Below are 18,663 nucleotides of genomic sequence, written 5' to 3'. Positions count from 1 at the left end.
TCAGAGATGAGATGTGACAATGGAAGCAGAAATTGGAGTGAGGAGAGCTTTGAGATGGAGGAAGGAAGGGGCCACAAGCCAAGGAATGTCGGTGGCCTATAGAAGTTGGGAAGGGCTAGAGAACAGATTCTCCCCTAGGGACTGCAAGTGGAATGCAACTCTGCTGACATGTAGGTTTTAACCCGTAAGACCCATTTCAGAGGACTTGCTTCCAAATCTGTCAGATAATAGATTTTCGTTGTTTTAAGCTACTAGGAAGGCAGTAATTTGTTTCCATCACAACAGGAATAGAGATGTCAAGACAAGGAAGGAGAGAGTTTCAAGTATAGAGGAGGGACTGAATCAACAAAGGATTGAACCAGGGTCAGCTTGGTTTAGCAATATTCAGGCCATTTGTGGTCAGCTTGCTAACTACAGCTCCAGGGGAAAAAGGAGGGTTAAATCAGATTGCAGTAGCTTGAGGAATGAATGAGCGGTGAGATAAAGGATACAGAAGTGTGGCTATGAGATTTTTCTCTGAAGAGGAAAGATAATTAAGTTGTTTCAGAGTGACATGGTTTTGAGAGTTGGTATTTTCTTAAATATGAGTGAGCATATTTATATGACAAAAGGAAATATCTAGGGGGGGGCAGAGAGAAGCTGAAAGTTCAGAAGGAATGGATGATTGAAGAGAGTAAGGTCACTGAGGACAGGAGAGGAAATGAGATCCAAAGCACTACTAAAAGGATCGTGCTTCACTCCTCTCACTCAAACTGAAAACAAAGGATGAATGCAAACAGAGATAAGCTGATGAAGAATTCAGGATGGTCTCACTCAGTGTTTCTGATGATCTTAAGAGCTAAAGGTCATCTTCTGAGAGTCAGGAGGCAAGTGTTAAAATGAGAGACTATGACAAAAAACGTTCGGAAAGTGTTCAAGGAATAGGGAAAAGAATTTCTGGACATTTTTAAGGTACAGTCGTGACTTTTTAATGGCACAAATATACACGACTGTGACCTTCTCCAGCAGCTAGAGTGAAAGTGAAGGAAGTAAAAGAGTTGGAGAGTTGGTGTTGTTTAATTTCAGCAGTTGTGCAACGGGGCAAGGTGGCACGAGTCTTACTGTATGATTGACTGAACTAATTGTTGCGTTGATGAATTGTTAGGTCTGAAATGGATAGGAAAGGAAGGATGAAAGGAGAAAGATGGGGATGATGTAGGAGAAAATGGGAGGTTCCAGAAACTTGAGGTCTTGAAGGGAGGCATACACTGGGAGAAATATAGTGAGAGAAGTAGAAGTATGGTAGTTGTGGTCAAGGGATACAATGCTAAGGTTGAACATTTCAGAGGAGGGACAGTTTAGATTTTGACAAGGATAAGATTGCCATGAAGTTCTTTGAAGTCAGCAACGTCAAACAGCTATGCTGTAAGTGTGTAGGATACAATCCTGGATTTTAAAGTTGCCCAGAATAAGGTAGAAAAGTAACCAAGAGATTTGTAGAACAAGGAAAGTAACATATTTGCATAACGAAAATTTCAGAGATGTCTTTATATACGAATAACGAATAAGGTTTTATAAGTTTCGGTGTAATTTAAAAAATCCTAACTTTCCTTCCTACTCACCCCAGGAATATAGTTCCTGGGGGTGAAAAAATGAGAAGTTCTTACTGAGATGTCCATGTGAGTGGTGATGTCTAGGAGATATATACAAGGTTTAAGGTGCAGAATATTTAGTTTAAAAGGGAACTTGAGGTCCCAGAGGGTATCATGGAGAGAGTAAGTGTCACCGTGAGAGTAACATCAAGAATTAGGAGAGTAGGGAAGGTTGCATGTTGTACTGTTGGGATGAAATGAGTGAGATGTTAGAAGGGGTTCGCATCTGAAGCACTTGCAAAAGAAGAGGGAGGTGAAAGCCATGGTGGAACTGACTGGTCTCAAGATTCTAAATGGATTTCTGATGTAAGGATGTTTCCATGTCAGGGCTGAGAATGCACTGCAAGTCAAGACAAGCTAGCTTACATTCTCTGTTCAGCACTTCACTGTGTCTTAACTCACTGTATCGTATGTCACATATTAGGCAGCCAGTAGCTATTTGTTAACTGAATACATAAATCAATGAGTGTCCCAAAGAGAAAACTATTGAAAGGTTGTTTGGGGCTCGGGAAAACTCAATCTGAAAGAGTGATAAATACTGAATTACAGTGGAAGCGACTGACACATAATGAGGGTCTTTCAATGTTGACTGAGGCATGGATGGGAAAGAGACATCACTATACATTCCTGAGTCCCAAGCAAGGGAATGATGATCAAAGAGGCTTTCACACTGTAAAATTCAGCCTCGGGTGGAGTCATAATGTCAATGTAAGCAGTATAGACACATTCAGTTTACTAGAGGGGTCTGGATACCCAATGAGAGAAGCTCTTAGATTCTGCCAACTACAAAAAGGGTTTGAAGTGATTTATGAAATTGCCTTGCATGTAATAGGAGAATAAACATAAAATAAAGAGCATGAGTAAATTACTATAGAAAAATAGAGACCAAAGGGGAAGTTAAAACTTGGATATACAAGTGACTAAATAATTACAATTGGAAAAAATTTGAAATAGCTACTGCATTAAAACTTGCACAAGGTAAAACATTTAGGAATAAAAGAATCAATTTGATGAATGTAATAGAATTAGACCTTGAGCTGCTAGATTAAAGAGAAAATGCATCTTGGGCAATACATTTAGCTATGGCCTCTGGCAGCAGCCATATTGGGAAACACTTGGTGTCACATTTTCTTTGATAGGAGGAATAAGGGAAATTATACACATTTGTCTAGAGGAAACAACTTTTTTTCTGGCAGGAAATATTGTAAGTCCTGTTGCATAAAGGGAAATAAGTGACATGGTAGACATATCCAACTACAGGTTGTTAAAGATACAGAGCAGTTCACCTTATGACTCTATCATAAAAACATATACCATAATATTAAATCCTAAAACCATGGGCTCAAGGTCACAGGAGGATAATGAGGGACAGAAGAACAGAGATTACATGATCTAAATACTTCATTTTAAAATAACCAAGTTTAATGAAGAGCAGGACCTTGGAGATTCTAGATGAATGGGTGCCAGTCCATTCCCTCTTCGGGCTCAAACATCAGATGCTCTGTGTCACCACTATGGTTTCCTGTATGGCTTGTGTAATCTGCCTGTGAGTTCTAAATACAGTTTATAGCTTCTAAACCCAGATACATTGTTAGCCCTTGCATTGCCTAGTATTACTCCATGGCTGTGTGTTCTTTTATGGCAGGTGTACTTTGGAAGATGGCTGATAGAAGGGAGTCCTTACGTGGTTCTCTTTGACATAGGCTATTCGGCTTGGAACCTGGACAAGTGGAAAGGTGACCTCTGGGAAGCATGCAATGTTGGTATCCCTTATCACGATGAGGAAGCCAATGAAATGCTGATATTTGGATCGTTAACTGCCTGGTTCTTGAAAGAGGTACTGTTTACCGTAGAGTCGTACAACAGAGGAGAAGCACAGATGCTCTCTGTGCCCAGCAACGATCCACTAAACTTTAAGCCAATTTTGAGATGATGCTATTATTAATTGTCCTAAAACATTTCAAAGGAATCTGAGAAAACATTCAGCCTTCCCGTAACTAAATACCAGCTTTTGGAACAGGGTGATAATAATGCTTATTAATATTTACCTCATGTCAGGTTCAACTAGAATGATGTGGATAAAACACCCAATTATATTCCCTGTTACATAGATAATATTCAACATACATGCAAGAAAAAACAGTATACATCATGCACTATGTACTTGAGTTCTAGGCTCATGGGAGTAGAAAATGGCCTGAAATCTTTGATTTTGTTTATGTGTGAGTGCTTGTGTGACTCCAGTGGCTCTTAGATCTTTCAATCATTTGCTAAAGGCTGAAGTGACCTCAGCAGTTGCTAAGGAGTCCAGAGCAGTGAAATAGTCCATAGATGTTAAAAAAAAAAAAACCAAGAGCACTGGAAATCAGTCCTTGTTGAATGAGCCAAGACGGTACTCGATTCCTGAAAGCATGGCGGTAGGATTTCTTCATATTCCTTTCATTACCTCAAGATGATTATGCCTCACTTAAAAATCGGAGAATGAAGAGCATCCCTAGGAAAGTGGGACTGTGGTCTAAGGACAAATCACAGAACTGCATGCTGGGAGTGTGTCCCCTTGACCAGTATAACTTCTTTCTGATGAAGTCAGTCCAACAGCCATAAAGGGCTGCTTTGAGGTGAAGGGGAAGTGAAGGGGTGGTCCGATTGCTTTGTCTTGGTGACACCATAGGAGAAGAAGAGTGGGGCTGCTGACAGGATCTGGCCTAATGACAGATAGATGCAGGCTTGTTTAGCATCAGTTGCTGAAACCAGCTCTTCCTCTGCCACCTGCCCCAGGGCTGAGGCCAGCCTCCACGAGCACCCACACATGCGTGCATGTCAAGCCTTCCAGGTGATTCTGACGTACCCTAGGTATGAGAACCGCTGTCTTAGTTTAACTCTCCAGACTTCCCAATTCTCTGGGCAGGCTCCTTGAGCACAGGTGTTTTTCATTATCGATGCTACTCCCCCACTAGGGAAACTGTCATTAAGGGGAGTGGAATGTAAATGTTAATTTTTTGTAAGGGTGAAACAAAGTAACATTTTTTATTGAAGTGCAGTTGATTTAAATATTGTGTTAGTTTCAGGTGTACAGCAAAGTGATTCAGTTACATATATATATATTTTTCCATTATAGGTTATTATAAGATACTAATACAGTTCCCTGTGCTACACAGTAAATCCTTGTTGTTTATCTATTTTATCTATGGTAGTGTGTATCTGTTAATTCCATACTCCTAATTTATCCCTCCTTCCAACCCTTTGGTTAGCATAAGTTTGTTTTCTACGTCTGTGAGTCTGTTTCTGTTTTGTAAATAAATTCATTTGTATTATTTTTCAGATTCCACTATAAGTGATATATAATATTTGTCTTTCTCTCTTTGACTTACTTCACTTAGTATGATATTCTCTAGGTCCATCCATGTTGCTGCAAGTGGAAATATGTCATTCTTTTTTATAGCTGAGTAATATTCCATTGTATATGTATACCACATCTTCTTTATCCATTCCTCTGTCGATGGACGTTTAGATTGCTTCCATGTCTTGGCTACTGTAAATAGTGCTGCAATGAACATTGGGGTGCGTGTATCTTTTTGAATTATGGTTTTCTCTGGATATATGCCCAGGATTGGGATTGCTGGATCATATGGTAGCTATATTTTTAGTGAAACAAAGTAACTTTAAGGTTAAGAAACTGGTGCCCTGCCTCGTGTTAGAATCAGAACTGGAATTATACCTGGGTCCTCAGTGTGTTATTAAATTTCTATTTGATTCTAAGCAAGTTATTAATCTCTTTCCTTAGTTCCAAATTCTTAAAATAATAATATATCATTTAAAATGTTTTTGGCTTCAAGGAACAGAAGTCCAAATGAGACTGACTTAAAACATGAAGTCATTTATTGTTTATTAAAAAGAAGCTTGTAAGCGGGTGGTCCCAACTAATTCAGCAGCTCAGTGAATCTTCAAGGATAATATTGCTATTATTCATTCATCCATTTAATGAATATTTATTGAGTGCCTACTGTGCATTTATTCAGGAGTCCCCTCTGTGGATACAAACATAAATTTGATCCATATTGAAAGAGAGGATTATACCATAAACATATATGGGCTTTATGAACATGCAGGTAAATTCTATAAAACCGTTATATTTGCTAAATCTGCCTGCTTTATCTTTAGATCCCTTTAAATTGTGCTAAAATTTACAGGCATGATAACTTTCCTTATGCTGTGGGCCATGAGCAAGATCAAACTACACCACCAACTTTTCTAAAAGCTTCTTTTCTGGTGTAGGTGACAGATCATGCCGATGGGAAACACGTCATTGTCCAATTCCATGAATGGCAGGCTGGGACTGGACTGATTCTTTCTCGAGCTCGGAAACTTCCGATCGCTACAGTCTTTACCACTCACGCCACACTGCTTGGGAGGTATCTCTGTGCAGCAAACATCGATTTCTACAACCATCTTGATAAGGTAATTAGTCCTTCGACCTTCCCCCCTCACCACCTTTCTTTCTGATCCTTGAAGCTGAAGGATGGGAAATATTGACCTTCGTCTTCCATCTGTCATCCAGATGGCAGAAATGCCCTTTTAACCAATCAATATTCATGACAAAGCCTCCCCTGAGGTGACTGAGAGCTCATATAGTTTAACTTTGTTCAGAGTGCAGTAGAGTGTAGCAGGGAGGGGCCAGATGGCTGTCCACTTTGGAGCAATAGACCCAAGATCCAAAGGGATCTGGTGGGAGTCAGGCACTGAGGATGTGAGGTCGGGCTGCTGTCTACTCTGAAGCTTGGGAAATGCTGTGAGGACCCTGGATCCGCACGCGGATCTAAGTGGCAGGTGCATGGCAGGGAATCTAGCCATCAACTTGTACTATGAGCCTTACTTCCTCCACCCTTCAAGTGAGCAAAGGTCAGATTTCTGCTGTGACTCTGCAGTGAGTTGTAGGTGGAGCTTTGTGGGGGTCTAGTAAAACAGAGTTATCAAAGACAGGGATGTGAGGCTTCCTTGGTGGCACCGTGGTTAAGAAACTGCCTGCCAATGCAGGGGACACGGGTTCGAGCCCTGGTCCGGGAAGATCCCACATGCCGTGGAGCAACAAAGCCCATACGCCACAACTACTGAGCCTGCGCTCTAGAGTCCGTGAGCCACAACTACTGAGCCTGCGTGCTACAACTACTGAAGCCCGCTGGCCTAGAGCCCGTGCCCCGCAACAAGAGAAGCCACCGCAATGAGAAGTCCGCACACCGCAACAAAGAGTACCCCCGCTTGCCGCAACTAGAGAAAGCCCGCGCGCAGCAACAAAGACCCAACACAGCCAAAAACAAATAAATTAATTTTTAAAAAAATTTACAAAAAGAAAATAAAAGAATAAAATGAAACAAAATAAATTCGGAGAGTATTAAGATGAAATTAGTACAAGATAATGAAAAAAAGATGAATGAAAGGATCTACGAGTAAGAAATATATCTCTGAAGAAAAGAAAAAACAGGGATGTGGATACTTGGTGACTAAACAGTTGGGTTTGCTTGTCTTAGAAGACTGCCTTATTCTATGACCCAAAGTCATTCAGTTTTGACTTCTTTCTTCTATTTTCCATCAGTTCAATCAGATTAATAAAAGTATGTTTCTCACATCATCCTGTCAGTAATAGTGATCAAGCATTTGAGTACCATAAAGTCAGGAGTTTTGCAGATTTGGTATCTATGTTGCCAATTAAGTCAATTTAGTATTTTAGAGTTCTAAGGAACATTAGGAAGTTGGAAAGTTGATTTCTAAAGACTTCCCCAGTTTAAAAAAGTTCTAGAATTCTATGAAACAGAATGCATGCTTCTGTGTGTGTATGTCTGTGTGTGTTTGTAACATATGAATAACACTACTCAGATAATGAGAGCAGACAATTATACTACCGTCTCAGAGACATTTTGAGCGCAGGAAAGTTCTTTCAGACAAACTTTAACATTTGCAAAGCAATGAATGGTCCTAAGAAGAGCTTGCCTGTAAAAAGGTCAGCTGAACCTGAAGGTCAAATTGTAAACATTAGATGTATATTTAAAATAAAGTCACCAAGGAATTCAAAAAGTCAGGAGATCAGGGAGATTTCCTAACGGTAGACTAATAAGGGCAAACCAGTGATCTGTGATAAACTCAACCACCATGTTTCCTGGAGAAGAGCAGACTTTGATTTTTGTGAAAGAGAAAATATTGCAGAGGCATATCAAATATTTCAGGCATATCAAATATTTCACAGCAGAATACTTAAGAGCATTGTACAATTAATAAAAACAACTAATAATATTCATCAGATTTTCTTCATCATTTTTAAGGAACAAAACCATTATAATATATAGTTATATATTATAACTGTATCTGTTCAGTAAAAGGTCAGTGTTTATATCACACTATCTTCAAATACGATTATATATCTCCCTAGCTTAAACCCCTCACTTGTTGAAATATGGAAGCTTAGTCAGACCCCAGCCCATCTCTCGAGTAAAAAGTCCTACTCAGCAGAGTGACTAGTAAATAAATAACAAGTAATTAAGAACTAGGTTTTAAGTTTAAAACTCATAATCATTATTCACAGGAAAGGCCCCCCTATCAGTTTCTACAGCAGACCTTCCAATGCTCACAGTAGGTTTAGAAATCCAGTGAAACAGCAAAACACCAGATTATATACATGAAAAGTTTTTAAAAGTTCAACATAAGAAATGAGTCATAAATTAGTCTTTGGTACAGGATCCACAGTCAGTTTCAGTGAGCTCTGATTCAGGCAAGTAGACATCGGGGGAAAATGAGACCAAGGAAAAAAGCATTTAACTTTGATAAAAGCAGAAAGATTAGAACTATTTTACTCAAAGACATTAACTGAAAACATTTTTGGTTAATAGCCGATTCATAAGGACCTTGATGTTTGTTTATGTTTTGGCTTAAATGTATTAGTTAAAATAGCATTGCAACTATTTTCAGCCAGCATATGAATTTTCTGAGACTCTCCATGAAGATGTTTCAAAATTCATTCTTATCGGTCCGGCCATTGCTCGATCGTCTCCTCGATGATAATGACTAGATACCTAATGCTTTAAATAAAAGGGGGATGGGCATTAGTTTTCTTATGTTTAGACCTCTCTTTTCTTGATAGCAATGGGATTTCCTAGACGGGAATGTGAGGACAGGGCTGTTTGGGATTAGAAAATGGTGAAGAAAGCCATAGACAATTGTTGGTGGATTTTAACTCTTTCCTCTGACCAAGTTTTGAGCTGGTCACCTTCAATTATAGGGGATCGCAAGGCCTCTGCTATCCTCTCCCTGTATTTTTGCATACTTGGTTTCCTCATTTAGGAATCCTATCTTCTCACCTCTAAATAGTATTCAAATGTTAAGTGCTACCCCTATGTGAAATCTTACTATTCTCTACAGTAACAACAACACTATTACTAAATAATAACCATAGCTGAAGTTGTTGAGCCCTTTCCATATGCCAGATACTTTTCTAAACATTTGATATGTGTTAGCTCATTTAATTTTCCCAAAACTTAATGAAATAGGAAACATTTCATTCCAGAGTTATTTTTCTCAAACATAGACTATGTCTTTACCATACCTCTAACTGAGCCCTTTCAGTGCTTTGCCATTGTATTCAGGACAAAGGCTGAATTTCTAGCCTTGTCTTCAGGGACTTCTGGGATCTGGTCCTATTACCAGGATGTCTCTCTATTACGTGTCCTACATTCTACACCCAATGCTATAGTCACATCAGATGTCCTACTATTTTCTGCACATACAGTTTGACTTTATATATTTGTTCTTTGGGGCAACTAAATTTTTTAGTCCAAAATAACCTTTCCCCAAATTAAACTTTCATGCCTCAGTCCAAATGTCATTTTATTTATCTAATCAACTTAGAAATACAAAGATTAATAAGTCATGTTCCTTGCCCTTGAAAATCGTACATTCTAGAGGTGATACTGACATTAGGAACACTTGCATAAATATGAGATACTTTTCTCTCTCCTCAGCCAGGATGAATCAGACCCTCTCTGATCCTGTACCTTACTCAGACACTTACACATTTCTGCCCAATTTTTACCTGCTTTCGCATTCATAAGCTCTTTGAAAGCAACAAAAGTATGTAAATTACTAAACAAATGTAGGCTGAATGAGAGATTTGGTTGAATGAATGAGACCAGCCATATAGAGATGATCTAAGCATGCCATATAGAGCCTTGATTCAGACATTTTCAGAGAGATGGTTGCAAATATTACAGTCAAGAAAGAATGCTCTAGGAATGTCCCTGTTGCAATCTCTAGAATAATCTAATGAGTCTTTTTTAGTACATTCCTCTATATGGTGCAGTCGTTATTGGGATTGCCATGATGATTGAGCTGGAATCTACTTGATAGAAAAGCAGACAGGAGCCCAGGTGTGGAGTCAGACTGATTTGGGATCAATTTAGGGCTCTGCTAAGATACTTAATAGGCGTGTGACCTTGGGCCAGTTTCTTAACCCCTAAAAGTTTCAATTTCCCCCTCCGTAAGATGAAGACAAAAAATGTGCCTCTGGTTTATGAGGATTAAATATGATATCGCTCTCAGAAGTGTCTGATACATAGACTTGAGCTTCTAATAATCTTTATTACAAAAAGCACCCCACTAATACAATGACAGAAACTTTATATACTTTTTTGTCTTAGACACTGCTAGTTTCACATGCAGCTATAGAGACATAACATTCAGTAACTAAGCAAAATGGCAAAAGCCCGCAACGGTTGCTAACTGTGTTAAGTAACTGTTGGGGGTTTGGCTTTTTTTTCAAAGTTAAGATACCCAGAATAATGTATGATTACACAATCTAACACATCATCTAATTAAAGTAACTGTACACTCCTTGAAGTTTCACGGTGTTGGGAGTTATATAGCATGGAAAAAAGCATTTGTCTTTTCTCTTTGTCAGGTTTCCTTTAGTGAATAGGAAGGACAATACTTATCCTTACTTTCAGTATCAAGTTGAATGTCAGCTTTGTTTCATTGCTTATGGAAAAAATATGATAAAGACCTTGGGGAAGGGAATTAGCTCAACATTTATAAAATAAGTAAAAGGATAATTAAAATGCCAAAAAAATCAAGAATTCTCTATGATTATAGCAAAGGGGAAATATCATTTACATAGGGGTTTAAATGGCAGTTTAGAAGCACAGATGAAGTAAACAGCACTTTTTGTAGGCATAAGTAGCTGTGTCTTTAGTAATGGGTTTAATAGAAATTTATCATTATTTCTTTTGTGGTCATAAAATTTCACACAGCCTTGAGGAAAAACAGTATGAGAAATATGTGATTTTGTTTTGCTCGTGTAGAAGGATCGGTGTAAGCAAATGTGTATGTGAGTGTGTTTTGTTTTGTGTTCACAGTTTAACATAGACAAAGAGGCTGGGGAAAGGCAGATTTATCACCGGTATTGCATGGAGCGTGCCTCAGTCCATTGTGCTCATGTATTCACCACTGTTTCTGAAATAACAGCAATAGAGGCAGAACACATGCTGAAGAGAAAGCCTGGTAATTATTATCCCTGAGTTTGTCACCGATCTATGAGAATTTTGTTTGAAACAAATATGTGTAAAATAATAATAAGAGGAAAAATTGCATTCACTATTACCACTCAAATCTTTACACATATTTTAATTCTCATTTTCAGTAGCTTTGTTGAACACTAAGCTATATCTGGAACATACTAGTGTACAATCTGTGCTTGTCGAATAGTCTATGCTTAAAATGCCCTAGTTCTGAACTGGGTTGTCATAATGACTTCCTGTGTGTAAGCAAGCTGAGTTGAGTTTTCTATTTTAAGCAGATGAAAGTCCAGAAAATATCAGAAATGTGAGTGATACTACCCTAGTCCTACATCTTAGAACATCACCTCATTGGTCCTGTTTAGTAGAAACCTGTTGTTTTACTTCTCCCAAGATTTTCTTGTAAGTTTTTCTGGGAACTATCCCCAGACCATCCAGAGGTTGCAATGCCAAGAGGCATGTGCATAAAACATGACACTGTCACCTGACCACAGCTGATTGGTCCAGAGGTAGACATCTGACATAAGCTGGACCAATCAGAACGCTCTCATAAGAAGGAGTCTAAACAGATGAGTCTGTTTGAATGCACTCTTGTATAACAGAAATGTCACCTCGGAAGCTGTTAGCAGTGTCCATTTTCCTATTATGTTGCATGAGATGCAAAGAAAGTTAAACTACCGTGAAGTACAATAAGAAGCAGAAACAGTTTGAGAGAGAGAGAACTCTATACTTTCCACAATGATTTAGACCATGGTTTAAACTAATTCCTGAGGCCCAGCTAAGTCTTTGCTATGAGACACTCCAGCATCTTATTAATAAATCCCTCCTTCTTATACTTAGTGTTAGTAGGTTTCTGTTACTTGAAACCAAACAGTCCTAATTAATACATCCTCCTTGCTTGATTGCTGTGGTCTTGTCTCTAGTTATCTTTCTTTCAGATACCAGTTGAATATCAGAGAAAGAATTTCAAAGTTCTAGATAATTAAAAAAGAAGAATCCAAGTAATTTGAATAGTGGCAGCCTCAAGATCCTATGCTATTCTTTTTTCTTTCCAAGGGTTCTATTGGATTCACTTGGGTTTTCACTCCCATGTCTCTTACAGGAGTTTGCTACATCAGTATGCTCACTTGTTTCTTGGATCTTCCTTTTTTCCCCTATCTTGAGTATCCTTTTCTGTTCTTACAAAAATGCTTTGTTTTTTCCTATTCTAAAATAAAAATTTCTCTTGAAGCCACTGCTCTGTCAGATGTCTACACAATCTTATCCTCCCTCTTTTTGTTAAACATTTTAGAAGACTAATCCATAGTTCTTCCACTTACTCACAGCCCCTTCAACTCTAATTTTCAACCTCCAACACTTGGTCTAAAATTGTTTTTTCAAAAGTCACCAAGTTCAGAATTCTGTAATCTTCTTTATGTTCCTTGACATTCTTTAACAGTTAAAGGTGGCAGATACCTCTATCATTCCTTACTTTTCATGACATTACATATTCTAAGTTTTCTCAAATATGATTCTTTTCTAGTGTCTCTAATAGTTTCTCTACTATCTTCCATCTTTTAAAAGCAGACATTCTCCATGATCAGATTCTGTATCCTGTTTTCTCTATATACTATTTTCTTAACTTCCTGTTTTCTTAAGGAGATTGCTGTAGGATAGGGGTGAAAACTGTGGACTTGTTGCCAAACAGCCTGAATTCAGTATCAAAAATGACTTTGTGTTGAGTATATGTCACTAGCTGTATGACACTGTGAAAGTTGCTTAATCTCTCTTTGCCCTAATTGCATAATGGTGATGATAATACTACCTCTTATCTAGAATTGCTGCAATGATTAAATAAGTTACTACACGGGAAGAACTCAGATCAGTGCCTGGTTCATTGTAAACGTTCAGAAAATGACAACGATTATTATTTTGTATGGATCAGACTTTTCCCAGGCTCTCATCTCTGTTTCTGCTAACTTCACTTGGAGCTTCTACTAGAACTATCAACCCCATAAGCTACTCCATTTCTGACTAGTAAAAGAATCACGCAATGGCTCTGATTGAAATGGTGAGATCCCTGATGCTTTGTGGTTCAAGAAGGTCCACAGACTTTTAATGGATTACTAAACACAAAATTTTTCCCAAGAGCATTCTGAGAAAAAGCATCATACAGCACATCATGACGTTGTATTTTTTAGTTTTCCTTGAAGTCTTCCCCAGTTAAAAGTATAACCACAGCTAAAAGGTGTGGGCGTAGCTCCAGAGCAAGAGGGAAATGTTGGCCGGATCAAAAGCTTATATAGGGCCAGATATTTTTAATACTATTATCATATGCTAATTGGCAAAGCCTTATTTATTACTGCGTTATTATACTTTGACCATAAATTCCACTCAAAATAATTTCTGATGTTGAAAAGATGATTTTTTAAAAATATTGGAGAGAGGGCAACATTATAAATTTACTAATTACAAATATGCAATTGAATACATCTGCTTTGAAACTTGAAAATAATGTACATCAAAATGATTGCCCTCATGGATTATATATTGAAAAGTTTTTATTCTATGTTGAAGCAAAAAAATCCCAAACGAATTATCTCCAGTTGAAGAATGCCAATACATCTGGCAGCTCATGCATTCCCGCACTTACTATAAAATCACTCATTGTCCGCACAGTTCTATTCAAAACCATCTGGGCTTCCCTGGTGGCGCAGTGGTTGAGAGTCCTCCTGCCGATGCAGGGGACACGGGTTCGTGCCCCGGTCCGGGAAGATCCCACGTGCCGCGGAGCGGCTGGGCCTGCGCGTCCGGAGCCTGTGCTCCGCAACGGGAGAGGCCACAGCAGTGAGACGCCCGCGTACCGCAAAGAAAAACCCACAAAAAACCATCTGATTTTGTTCAGAGATGTAACTTTTACAAAGAGAAACAACTGTCCCTGTAAGAATTTTTTGATTTTGTTGTAGAACTGTACCATCTGTCCGAACTTCACAATTTGGATAGTTCTTAGAAAATGTAGGGTTTGTGATGTCATCTTAAAGAGGTGTCGTATAAATGAACTAAATTTGACATTGTAATGTCAACAAAACAAAATACTCTAGCCAGTGAGTGATTTCATGCCATTTTGCCAGAAAGGTCATTGGGGTCCAAAGCTCCTGTAGACTTTTTTCAAACACACTAAGCACAGCTCTATACCCCAACCCAGTGTATAGATGCCAGGCTGCAGAGAGGGTGTTTTGCAAGAATATTCATCTTGAACTGGTGTGACTCTCAAAATCTATTATATGGAGTGTAGGGAATTTCTAGCAGTCCCCTTATGTGATGTGCGATGATGTGAATTATTCACAAGACAGTGAATCCCAGGAGTGTCTACTGCATTCAGAACATTCAGTAAAATGGTTCAAAATTCTGTAGAATATTTTGACAGTGCATCTGTGTAATACCATATGGACAAGGCAGGTATGGAGTGTTCAGTTATGATATAACAAGCACATTTTTCAGGTGGCCCTTGGCCAAGGTTGTTAGAATAATATTCCTTATTTATGATTATAGTGAGTCATCGCATATGTGATATCACTGAAAGCTATATTCTGAATTGCTTCTCTCAAAGTCACTTCCACTTATCAAAGCAAAGAATGATCCAAAATCCCCTTGGTAAGGAGTCCCAGTAGCCCTCAAACCAGTAGAATAAACTTGCAACAAGAAACAGACTTCCCATGGTGATCTCTCAGAAATTAAAAAAGTATAAAGAAGCATCAGTGTCAGCTCTTTTGGATTTAATCATTGCTGCAATATACTTCCAGCTTACAACTAAGACCTGAGCCCTTCCTAAGGAAAACAATTGGAAGAAAAGTATGAGCAAATACTCCTTAAACTAGTTACACATCTGTAGTGAGGTGTACATGTTGTGCCAGTACTAAAACCTGATGATAAAACAGCATACGGTACTGTAATGACAACATATGCACTCTAAATAAGACACCGAGGCAGCATTCAATTCCTTTTTGGTGGCAAGCTCTTAAGGGTTTTTTCTGTTGTTGTTTTTTGTTTGCTTTGTTTTGTTTTTGTGCTGTCAACAACTGGTAGCCAATAACACTATTTTATTTTTTATTTTTTCATGATAAATAATATTCATTGAATGCTTGTTATGTGTCAGGCCCCATTCTAGTATTTTGTTCACATGAATAATCTCATTTCATCATCACAGTAGCCTAATGAGATAAGAACTATTATTATCCCTCCTTGCTATGGATGAGGAACTCAAGGCACAGAGAAGTCAAGTGACTATTCCAAAGCCAAACAGCTTGTAAGTGCTGCCATCTGGATGCTGCCCAGCCAGACCTGTTATTTTTTTTAATGTAGTTTATGGAAGTATAGTTGATTTACAATGTTGTGTTAATTTCTGCTGTATAGCCAAGTGATTCAGTTATACATATATATATATATACTTTCTTTTTCATATTCTTTTCCACTATGTTTTATCACAGAATCTTGAATATAGTTCCCTGTGCCGTGCAGTAGGACCTTGTTGTTTCAATAGTACTATTTTAGATGCCCAAGGAATCGTAACTCACCCTTGGTTCAGAATTCCTGAGCAATTAGACTTTCAAACTGATGGAGATTCTATTTCCCAAAATTCTAAGTATGGAGCAATATTTCAATAAAGTAATATGGAAATTATTCATTCATCCAACAATTAATTATTAAACACTGCTTCAAGCAATAGGAAAGGGTAAGTGGATAAACGCACGTACCTACCTTCATAGAGCTTACATTCTGAAGGGAGGAGACAGGCAATAGACCAGATTATCAAATAAATGCACGATATGTTTGGGATAATAAGTGCCGTGGAGAAAAGTAAATCAGGTAAGGGAATAGGGAGTGGAGGTGGAGGTGGTGGGCATGTTTTGTTTTTGTTTTTTGTCTTTATGTAGCGTTTCAGATAAGTCCTCTTTGATTAGGTAAAATTTAAGGGAACAACAGATAAGACTCAAGGCTTCGTCTATACAGGAGATGCCTATATACCCAAGAGGGCAAAAAAAGAATGAAATAAGAAGTTACTTTCTTGGACTGTTACAACAATTCTGTGAGCTCTGTGCATAGCCAAGATAAGTTGCTTGCAATCTAATATTTTGCCTGCTCCAAAAACCAAGCAAGATATTTTATTTATTTTTATTCTTTTAATATTTTAAAAAATTTTATATAATTTTTAAAGGTTACTTTCCACTTACAGTTATTACAAAATATTAGCTATATTCCTCATATTGTACAACACATCCTTGAGCCTCTCTCACACCCAAGAGTTTGTACCTCCCAATCCCCCACCCCTATATTGCCCTCCCACCTCCCCACTGGTAACCACTAATTTGTTCTCTACATCTGTGAGTCCAAGCAAGAATTTTAGACCAGAGTAGTTCTGGTTTCCACAATGCAGTTGTTCTTCAGTTTCTACAATGTTTTTCATTTACAAAATCCTTTTTTTACTCAGTTGCTTTACTACCTAGAGAAAAAAGAGAGGATCCAGGGAGCTGGATTGGCTATATGTAATTAAGAATATCAAATTTCTTTTCTTTTTCCTTTTTTCAAAGGCATCCATGTGGTAAGAGATTTTTTGCCCACCCAAATTCTGAATTTTTTCTGTTATTTTTTTTTTAATATAGTATGGTCTTAGTGGAAGGTAAGACTCTACTTTCCACCACAAAAGTCAAAGGAGGAAAAAATGTGATTTTTTTTCCCCCCCTGTTTCTGAGCAGATAGGAAGCAAACAAGAGATTCAGGATCAGTCAGATGCTTCTGCCAGGATTTTGAATAAGGAGAAAACAGTGCAAAGAGGCCAGGGCAGTTGGAGAATATACATTTTCTTCAGTGGCAGGGAGAAACCCAACACAAAAATAGGATCCACACATTCTTACCAACAATGACTTTCTTACTTTTTTAGTCTTTGCCAATTAGATATGTAAAAAATAGTATGGCATATCCATTTGTCTTTGAAAACTGAGTTTTAACATTTTTTACCAGTTTGTTTGACATTGGTATTTAATCTTCTATTTATCTATGAGGTTTTTTTTTTTTCTATCAGGATGTCTCTTTTTTCTTACTGATTTTTAAGAATTGTACACATGCATACACACACACATCTATGCCTTAAATGTCACATGTTTTCAATTTGTCACTTGCGATTCATTATGGTTATTAATAGTGTTGAAGTTATTGACGTTTGAGTCCATGCTAATGCCTTAACATGAACTCTAACCACCATCTTTTGGTCAACAATTTCCCTGTGTGTCGGCATTACCTACCCTCAGAAAGATGGATGACACTGACGTTATCTTCTACTTGGGGACACTAGTGAGAAATTAGGAATCAATGTTGCTTCCTGAGGGAGAGAGAAAAATTGGGGGACAGAAGTAGAAGGGAGATTTTTCAAAGTATATATTTTGAATTTTTGAAACTTGAATGATGCGAGTTTATTGCTTATATAAACAAATTAATCATGTTTTTATAGCTAATTTAATTAATGAAAACACTGAATTCAGAGCAATACCAACTCTAGAGTGGAACTGCTCACAAACTGACGATAGCCTTACTAATATAGTAAACATTGAAAGGATCATTTTAAACATTATTTGTAATAATTAGATTCAGATAAATATTTTTACTCTAGAGACAAAGCTACAATTCTAATTATGTCATTACGTGTGTCCACATGATTCCATATCTATCAATGAAATATAAAAACTTTTTTAAAACTTATGTCGTAAGCTGCGTAGGCAGTGGGGTGCTGGAACCAGCTCATCCTGGCTCACAAGAACCAATTATTAAATTTCAGGAAATTTGTGAGCTGGTTGCTAAACAGACATTATTAAAAATTAAATTATGCCGACCAGAGCAACAGCCAGCTCTACCCACCACCAGTCCTTCGCATCAGGAAACTTGCAAAAGCCTCATAGATAGCCTCATCCACCAGAGGGCAGACAGCAGAAGCAAGAAGAAATACAATCCTGCAGCCTGTGGAACAATAACCACAATCACAGAAAGATAGACAAGATGAAAAGGCAGAGGGCTATGTACCAGATGAAGGAACAAGATAAAACCCCAGAAAAATAACTAAATGAAGTGAAGATAGGCAACCTTCCAGAAAAAAAATTCAGAATAATGATAGTGAGGATGATCCAGGACCTCAGAAAAAGAATGGAGGCAAAGACTGAGAAGATGCAAGAAATGTTTAACAAAGATCTAGTAGAATTAAAGAGCAAACAGAAATGAACAATACAATAACTGAAAGGAAAACTATGCTAGAAGGAATCAATAACAGAATAACTGAGGCAGAGGAATGGATAACTGACCTGGAAGACAGAATGGTGGGATTCACTGCTACAGAAAAGAATAAAGAAAAAAGAATGAAAAGAAATGAAGACAGCCTAAGAGACCTCTGGGACAACATTAAATGCAACAACATTTGCATTATAGGGGTCCCAGAAGGAGAAGAGAGAGAGAAA

The 18,663-nt window shown here is 37.9% G+C and overlaps 1 protein-coding gene across 1 annotated transcript in view; it reads left to right on the top strand.

Annotated features, from left to right (window-relative positions):
• Positions 1-18,663, top strand: part of GYS2 (glycogen synthase 2) — a 61,186-nt gene that overhangs the window by 11,585 nt on the left and 30,938 nt on the right. The window contains exons 3-5 of the mRNA XM_007127987.2: positions 3,277-3,468; positions 5,907-6,089; positions 11,027-11,171. Coding sequence (XP_007128049.1) covers positions 3,277-3,468; positions 5,907-6,089; positions 11,027-11,171 — 520 coding nt within the window. The remainder of the gene's footprint in view (positions 1-3,276; positions 3,469-5,906; positions 6,090-11,026; positions 11,172-18,663) is intronic.

Source organism: Physeter macrocephalus, chromosome 6 (genome assembly GCF_002837175.3).
Source record: "Physeter macrocephalus isolate SW-GA chromosome 6, ASM283717v5, whole genome shotgun sequence".
NCBI classification, from domain to species: domain Eukaryota; kingdom Metazoa; phylum Chordata; class Mammalia; order Artiodactyla; family Physeteridae; genus Physeter; species Physeter macrocephalus.
This window is presented reverse-complemented; position numbering and strand designations above follow the sequence as displayed.